The 9,398-nt window shown below is 40.4% G+C and overlaps 1 protein-coding gene across 1 annotated transcript; it reads left to right on the top strand.

Moving 5' to 3' along the window:
• Positions 1–734: 734 nt before the first annotated feature.
• Positions 735–9,080, top strand: CCN6 (cellular communication network factor 6). Its single transcript, XM_009486427.2, has 5 exons — positions 735–797; positions 4,085–4,361; positions 4,788–5,030; positions 8,211–8,404; positions 8,799–9,080. Exons 1-5 carry the CDS (start codon positions 735–737, stop codon positions 9,078–9,080), a joined length of 1,059 nt encoding a protein of 352 aa, XP_009484702.2.
• The last annotated feature ends 318 nt before the right edge of the window (positions 9,081–9,398 follow it).

The raw sequence follows: 9,398 nt of genomic DNA, 5'->3' as shown, positions 1-9,398 counted from the left end.
CCTCACTTGTTGGCCTAAAAATCAGGCACATCACCTTCGTAGTATTAGGGAAGAGGAAACTTGGAGATTTGAATGGTCTTGTGTTTAAGCAGGGCGGCATGGCAGTGAGACAAGGTGCATACTTCAGGGAAATGTAGTTTGGGTTTCTCTATTAGGATACAATGGAAAGAAACAGTGCAGAATATGTACTAGCGTTATAACACACTACAGCATCTCTTTCCCTATTTAGAGAGCATGTACTGAGAGTGTTAATTTTTATGCTATGATTCTGCTAGGCACAATACATTAGAAATTTTGAGAATCTCTGCTTTCTCTGTCTCAAAAAACACATGTATTTAGGGCTCTGCCTTTCACATTTCAGAAATTCCTGTAATATGGACTTAAAGACAAATTGAAAATAACACTGCATTTCCAGCAGCAAGATTTTAAGATTCAGATGTCACCCCACCCGACCTCAATTGAGTCAGGCAGAATCTGCTGAGGCAGCTAGATGGGATCAAGCAGGGTGTGAAAATCTGTATTCTAACGCCAGGCAGAGAAAGGAAGATCAGTTGGAAATTTCAGTGTGAAGCTGGTTCTGTATGAAGTGGAGAATTTCAAGTGTGAATGCGTGTATGTGTTCGTGCATGTGCTGGGGAAAGCAGGGTTGGCAAGGGAGACAGAGGAGAGCTTTGTGTTCAGTGCTTCCTCTGACACAGCTCAGCCTGTTCCCTATCTCCCAGTTTCACTTCTGAATGTGCAGGAACATGAGGTGGCTCCTTTTTCCCACCATCTTCATCATCCCTTGTACGCAACAGGTAAGTTCATTAAAAAGAAGAAAAAGATTTCTTCCTTCCTCACCCTGTCCTGGTTTAAAGTTTTTATTTGCTTAATGACAAAATAAATTTCAGAGAAGCAAATTCCTCATGAAGAATATGGAGCCATTCCCTACTCCTGAGTAAATTTCATTTGCAGCTTATTTACTGCATCAGTCTTGATTTTGGTATTTTTTTCTCACTACTCTGTACATTAATACGATTCGGTGGAAAAAAAAAATGTTAGGGAAGCTGAAATTGTCAGTGACCTTGCCTTTTTTTAGATTTTTTTAAAAAATATAAGCACAAATAGTTATCTCATGCAGTAAGAAAGTAAACATCTTCTCCATGCTCATATTCCATATATATATGTGTGTGTATATATACACAGTGGTCTGACTTCAGGCTAGTTTTACAAATGAGAAAGGCACCTGGGCTGTGTTATACTTTGTCTCTTATGAGAAAATTTCAAGTGATAGCTTTTGCTGAAGATAGTTGTGTCAAAGGCCAGTTTCATTATTTATTTACTTAGTTTTGAAAATACACTTTATGTGTACACAGTGTATTTTTCTTTTACGATCAAGATGAATGTCAAATGGAGAATTTTCAAACGACTGTCTTCCTCTACTAACTTTCTGCATATTTAAAGCCAGCCTAAGATAACCAAACATTAGCAATAATACATTGCCTACTTTTGCTATTCGCTTATTTATGCCATACAGACCATGTTCAATCTTTAAAACATAAGAAAACAAACAACAACACATGAAGGGCTGCTACACAATGGTCTCATTTTCTGATCTGCCCATAGGATCAGGAAAAGTATGCAGGGGGCTTGTGTGATGTGGATAGCTTTGGTATAGAAACTTTGGGAAGCAAGGCTTAGGAAATAATTGGCCTGCAAACTTTACAAGCAAACTTTAAATTTTCATTGTAACTTAACAGATTTTTGAAGATTTTTCAGGTAGACTGAGCTTCTCAGTAATTCCACAGTTAAAACTGTCAAGATAATTGCCTGATGGTGTTTTTCTTACTGGGAAACTTTGTAGTCTCACACCTCTCTGTTGACATCTTTCCCTAAAAAAAAAAAAAAAAAAAAGAGAGAAAAATCACTTGCTTAGGTAGAGTTCTGTAGGGTTAAAGCACATTTTAATTTGTAATACAAATTAAACATACTGGTTGAAGTGCAGAGATTATTTCCTGCTACACATACCCATTTTGAAACGCGATAACTGATTTAAGCCACATAACCTCATATAGCTGGCACAGGGCCAAATTCCCTATATGAATACTCTACTTAAAAAAAAAAAAAGCAGAAAGAAAGTGAGTTTCCTAAAGCAACCATACAGTCTTGAACACTGCTAAATGCATAGGCACACCTGTTTTCCGTGTATCTTTTTTCCGGAACAAGCCTTTAAGAAGCTTTACACTCCAATGCCCACTTTCATCAAATTAACATTATGGTTTATAGGAAAGGCTTAGCTGCCTAAAGAAAGTGTACTTACGTCGCTTGTTTCTATATTATTGCTGCATTTAGGTAAACAGGATTAGAATAAATCCTTTATCAGCAAATGATTAACAAAATAACACATTTATGAAACTATCTTCTTGCATGCTGCATGGAATACCACATGACATTGTTTAATATTCATTTATTATATGAATTGCCTCTGTGAATTAATATGTATCTTGAAAATCATTCAGCCAAAGGAACTTGAAAGCTACTACTTTGGAGCTTCATTAGTAGCTGTGGATTAAGATATCGTAAGTATAGTTGTAAATGACCATGAAAAATGGAAATTAGTGGTAGAAAAAAGCCTTTTAAAAGGTCATTTACTGCTGCATGCAATTAGGCCAGCTCAATTATGCTGCGAGAGCTTTCATGGCATGTGACATACGAAACGCTGAATTCTGCAGATACTTCCAGTTTGAAAGTGGAACTGAAAGGAAACCCAGCCGAACCACCCCTTCCCCAGCTTTCCCTTAGCGTCTCTGCTGGAGGTGGTTTCTACATCAGTAGAGACCTGCAGTTTGGAAGAACAGGGAGAATCTGATAGGTGGGGCTTCATGTGCCCAGAAAAAATATAGGCTCTGTATTTTTTTTTTTTTTCCCCTGCAGGCTAGATGCTGATACTGGCACCTGATGAGGGGCTGGATCTTGCCTTTCCCTCTTGCTCTTTGGGCAGTCAGAGCTGCTTGATGAGAGCAGCTCCCAAGCCTTACATTGTGCTAGTGGCCAAGCGCTGTGTGTGCTCCCTCTTAACTATGGATCCAGTCATCCGTGATGAATAACTATATCATGAGCTGCATTTCTGCTGAAATCAGCAGCATGAAAAGACTTAATGCTAAGATCAAAACTGTTACATTTTAGAGGTAGTTCTTCAAAAAAGCAGATTGAATATAGCTATCTCAAGTAGATCCTTTCAGACTCTGTGCTGACTTAACCTTCCCCCATGCCTCAGAAAAATAAACGCATCAAGAATTATTTAGGACTTCCTTTTCTTAAAAAAGAAAAGAAAAAAAAAAAGACATGAATTCTGAGACAGAATGTGGAAAACAGTAAATTCTGCCTAGATATTGACTTCCTACTGCTGATTCAAATCTCTTTTAGAGATACATCTTTGCTCTGTAAACACTGGATTCAGTGAACACGTAGTCATGCAAATAGATACGCTCTTAGAAAATGACCTATTAAGCTCATTGCAGGTACTAGCCTCCCCTATTAGGATTCAATTTTTGCGTCTAGCACAAGAGAATTTGTAAATGCTATAATGCTCCTTCCCAAACAATTACTCAAATTTTGGAGCAAAAATAACACTCAAAAGAGGTTTACTATTTTAAAAGGCTTTTGTCATCAGAAGTGGCACACAGGACAGTGGCTGGCTATCAAACAGTGGGAGGAATCAAAAGCTAATTAATTTGATAGAGGTTTGTGGGAAGGAATATTTAAAATAAATCCACCACCTACTTTTAGACACTTTTTTCCCTACTTCAGCTCTACTACAGGTTTTGTTCTATTGAAGGCAAAGGAAAAAACACTGACTTGTGTTTCATACAAGCAGTAGGCCAGGCTCACTGATGGAATGACACGTCAGTGCATGACGGTGACTGATGAAATTAGTCCTCTGTCTTCTGCCTAAACCTCACAGCCTCTCACTTTTTGGATCCTGCGAGATGAGAAATGTCGAGCGTCTTTTTATGCAACTTCACAGTTTTTTCCATCCCGACTTTATTTTATGCTATCCCAGCTATGCATAATGCATTCGGCTCTCAAAATATCCCACTGTAAGTTTTTCCACAGCCCACCAGTGAAGCCTGGAGAAAATCCTTCAGAAACCGGTGAAGCCCACCAGCGCAAGGAGCTTTGCCACTGGCCATGCAGATGCCCGCCTGTGCCAAGCTGCACCCCCGGGGTAAGCTTGGTGAAGGACGGCTGTGGCTGCTGTAGGGTCTGTGCCAAGCAGTCAGGAGAGACCTGCAATGAAGCAGACGTCTGCGATCCCCACAAAGGCCTCTACTGCGACTACTCGGAAGATGAGCCTAGGTATGAAACAGGCGTGTGTGCATGTAAGTTGTTCTTTCGTGTTCCCTTCTTGAACGCCAGGAGGGGGGGGACCACGCAGGTGAATGGTTTTGGAGGAAAACTCGGCTTGCTGGTGCTGCACAGCTCTGTGCTAGGCAATTTATCCTAATTTAGTCCTCTGCTCAGTCAGAGAATCTGAGAGTAGGGCTGGGACTGGCTTTAAACTTACCTGCGTTATGCATTAGTGAAAGCAGTTCATTGTGCACATGCCTGTTATTTGCAGACACGCGGATGACTGATTTAACGTTAGGTGGCTGTAGTTATCACTGGGCATGAATTAAAAAAATACGTGCTTGGGCTGGGAAGAACTCGAAGCTGTGGGTGCAGTAAATAATAATCACATTTTAGCAATCTCTAAGCAGGAACCACGTGCTCCTCCTGTGTTAGTAACCCTTGTTTACTCTTTGCAGATCTGGTAGCTGTAGGATGTGAGCTCAATGGAGTTTATTATCTTAACGGGCAGACTTTCCAGCCTAACCCACTTTATAAGTGCCTGTGTGTCAGTGGTGCAATTGGGTGTACACCTGTATTCGCACCAAAACTAGCAGCAAGTCCCTGCACCAGGGTCACGGGCAGAAAGAAGCCTGGCCAATCCAGCTGTGGGCGCAGACAGCACAAGCAGCTTCAAGCAACAAACTACAGACTGATGTCAGGTGTGCCTGGCTACACTGGTAAACTTTTCTGTACATGACCCTTGCTGCATTTAGTGCCACTGGCTCCAGCAGCCAGGCAGGCGGCACACTGGCAATTTCTGGTTTTGCTCAAGGCCATTGCCAGGGTGACTGGTCTGTCCCAATTACCCCTCTTACTCTTAGGTCACAGACTCTTTTCTCTAAACCTGATGAATATGAAAAGCAAAAAACCTTTTGGCTTCTGTCACCAGGGAATTGGCCAAAGCTACCTTCAACGCGTCTTTCTGTAGAGGTTTACTACTCATCAGATCAGACCAATTAGGGTTGCTGGTGGACAGCCATTTCGCAGCCTGGGAGCTGTCTCACTTTCTCTGGCTTTGTGGTGGCAGAGAGCCTTGGTTTTCACATACATATATTAACACGTTGCAGCCCTCTTCTTTCAATAGAAAGCAGAAAATTATAGACTGCCTTGCGGGTTTAATCAATTTGCAAAATTTCAGGTCACTGCAAGGACAACCCTCCCCCCAGTTCTTCTCTATTCACTCTGATCAAAATCATACAACAGTCACCCAGGCAGTTCTGCCAGGGTCAGCTGATATTCCCTTTAACATCATTCTTGCTCTGCTGCTAACACAGTAGTTCTCTTTTCCACTTTAAGGAAGCACCATTGCCAGGAGCCGCTATCCTCGCCCTTCCCTGGCCACAGCTGCCTGCGCTTGTGCTGTCTCCTTTGCTGTGCATGTGCAAGCTTCCATGGTGAAACTTGTCTTTGTTACAACTAATGTGGGTACCAGAAACCTGAGCCATTTATTTGGTAGCAGCTTGAATTATGGGGAAATTATGGCCTGAATCATCAGCATGGATCAATAAAATAAAACTACAAGGATCGCAAAGCTTATCAGAAAACTTTCATAGAAGACTGCTGAGTAAATAGGTAGACGCACATAGGTCAATCTGCAGATAAATACAAAATCTTAAGTTCAGTTTGGACAACTTCTAACATGTTAGCAGTGGTTATGCAAGTCAGGAAAAATTAAAAAAAGCAGCTCATCTTTACTTCGAAATGATGATACATTACCTGTAATTAGCATCAAAGCCTTTTTACAGAAATATACTTAATGCTGTGTATAAAAACACACTCAGAAAGGCAACTGACTTCAGATGCTAATCTGATCAAAGAGAGAACGTAACACATTGAAAACAATGGCAACCAAACCATTTGATCCCATGAAATATATTAATTGGCTTTGTGGGTATTTCAGACACCTGGAGAACACCATAAAGCCACTTACTTTGTAGCACATCTATGGATCGCAAAGCTGAAGTCCAACCTCCAGTAACTGCTTCCATGAGTAGGCTGCAACGCTGCACCTCACAGCATTTATTCAGAAATTTCAATCAACTGCACAACACAACCTTGAGAAAAGATACCCAGAGTGCAAAGCACACTTCCTATTTGACTTCGTTCTGGGACCCAACAGCCTGTCCCTGTGGTGGCTGTACCTGCTGAAGGATGCTATTCTTCAGGTGACACAAACCCTCTGAAGACAAGCACTGTGAAATTTTTGTTTCAAAGCGAGGTCTTCCTCCTTCCTTTTCCCAGTGCAGCAGAAGTAAGGTATCATGTCAGCTTGTGCACAAATTCCATGAATGCCTCAATGGGCCAACATCTATTTTGAACAGTCTTTTTTCTGTTAGTGTGGATAACAAGTGCTAAGTTTTGTTTCACTGAGCTTGCTTTGTTTTCTGTCTTTCCTTATCAATTCTATTTACCTAATTTAGATACATAGAGATGTACCTGGGACATACTTTAAAAACATACCACTACAACCAACCATTTAACTTCCCTTTATTCATTGCGGATCTGTGACAGGCTTTTAATCTGCTTGCTGCAATGAGATCTTTAAATTGCTTGTCGACTTTCCAGGTATCTTTGCAATTCTGCCGGTGCTCTTACCTAAATGCCCAGATTCCACATAATTTTTGCAGAATTTCACCATGAACTTTTGCACTGCAATTTTGTTTCTTAAGTGTACTCCACCTAATCCAGCCCTAATCTATCAGAAGATAGGCTTTTTGGTGGTATCTAGAAGTGACCGGAGAATTTTACTCCTCAAAAAAACCCCTAAAGCTTTCACAATATCTACAAAGAAACCGATATGAATGTTTTCAGCACCCTTTTTTAAGCTATGCTTGGTCTTAAATAATTTTCAATGTTTCTTCCATTCTGGACATTTCATAAAAATTCCACAAATAACTCTCTTCACTGTCATGGTTTTGGCTGGGATAGTTAATTTTCTTCCAGACACAGTGCTGTGTTTTGGATCTAGTATAACTTTGATAACATACTGATGTTTTAGTTGTTGCTAACCAGTCAAGGACTTTTCAGCTTCTCATGCTCTACTGACCGAGAAGGCTGGAGATGCACAAGAAGCGGGGCAGGACGGGGTGGGGGGGCAGCACAGCCAGGACAGCTGACCCAGACTGGCCAAAGGTTTGGGTCAATTTGGACCAGATATTCCATACCAAATGACATCATGCTCAGTATATAAACTAGGGGAAAGCTGGCTGGGGGGCTGCTGCTCAGCTTAGTGTTCAAAAAACGGGTAGATGTGGCACTTCGGGATATGGTTTAGTCTAGTCTGCCCTTGATTGGTTTAGGTGGGCTTGGTAGTGTAGGTTAATGGTTGGACTGGATGATCTTAAAGGTCTTTTCCAACCTAGACGATTCTATGATTCTATGTGAGCAATTGCATTGTGCATCACTTATTTTGTATATTCTTTTATTGTTATTATTCTTTTCTCTTCCTTTTCTGTCCTATTAAGCTGTCTTTATCTCAACTCACAAATTTTACTTCTCCCCCATCCCACTGGGGGCGGGGGAAGTGAGCGAATGGCTGTGTGATGCTTAGCTGCCTGCCGGGTTAAACCACAATGATCAGCTAACATTTTCATCCCATTAAACTGGAGGGTCATACAACATGTGCAACATCATAGCCCTTGCTAGGCTCTCAGTATCCAGTGTCAGTAAATTTTAACGGCAGCTCAGCCCTGAGACTTTTGTGTAACTTTGTTTATGCCTCATTTTTAGATTTACTTACAGAAGCACCTTCATCAACAGAGATAAAATGCTTATCCTTTTATTTTCCATTAATCATTTTGGGGCTGTTCTGCTGCATAAACAATATATTGCTGTCTTAGCTTACAGAAGCTTACCGCTAGTTTTGAAGAAAAAGTGCCTAGTACAGGCAACTCCCTGGACACCCTGTTCCAGGACCTGCGGCATAGGCATATCCAGCAGAGTGACCAATGAAAACAGAAAGTGTGAAATGAAAAAAGAAAAGAGATTATGCTTCATCCAGCCTTGTCTGACCAATATACTGAAGACAATAAAGGTACTCTCTCATATAAAATGATTCCTAATAGAAAATGGAAATAGTGGAAGTAATGGGAAAATTGATGTATTAGCAAACACTAATATAAAATGACTTTTTCCTTTTTTCAGGGTCATAAAATAACTCTTCTCTTTTTTCTACCTTCAGGTTTAAATAGTAAACTACAGATGTGTAATTTCAAACAAAACAACACAGTGTCATGAGATAAAAGTGCTGCTAGTGCTGGCCCGCTGGCAGAGTCACTCAAAATATTTTGTGTGTTGACTGATAAAAATAAGACAGCTTTTAGAAGGAGTAATTTGCAAGATATTTCTATGAAAATGTAATTTTTTTTCTTACATGTTCTCTTTTCCATATGTAGAAATTCAGGCTTTTCTTTGTTTTTATATTAAAGATTCCAAAAGGAAAAACATGTCAACCGACATTCCAGCTTCCTACAGCAGAAAAACTAGTTTTTTCCGGATGCACAACTACACAAAGCTACAAACTAACTTTCTGTGGGGTGTGCTTGGACAAGAGGTGCTGCATACCTAACAAGTCCAGAATGATCACTGTACAGTTTGAGTGCCCCAATGAAGGCTTCTTTAAGTGGAAGATGATGTGGATAACATCATGCGTATGTCAGAGGATTTGCAGTGCCCCAGGAGATATATTTTCCGAACTCAAAGTTTTATGACAAGTTACACCGCTGACTGTAACATACTGTGAGTGCAACTGCACATTCACATCCTAAAGAGTTCGTGTAACCTGCTGCCACAATGGTGTTTACAGTGAAATTACATATGTAAATATTCATTTTTTAAATAGCACCTGGAAAATGCAAGTAAGAGGGCATCTTTTTAAATGTAATTTTTTTTATATGTGGAAATACATTGTTGAGAAGGAGGTATGTAACACTAGTATTGTCAAAACGAGAACTTTTGGTAATTAAAAAGGCACAGCAAGACAGCTTTGTACCCGACGGTAATGAGTTGACTATTTTTAGAATCCTTTC

This window comes from Pelecanus crispus, chromosome 3 (genome assembly GCF_030463565.1).
Source record: "Pelecanus crispus isolate bPelCri1 chromosome 3, bPelCri1.pri, whole genome shotgun sequence".
NCBI classification, from domain to species: Eukaryota; Metazoa; Chordata; class Aves; order Pelecaniformes; family Pelecanidae; genus Pelecanus; species Pelecanus crispus.
This window is presented reverse-complemented; position numbering and strand designations above follow the sequence as displayed.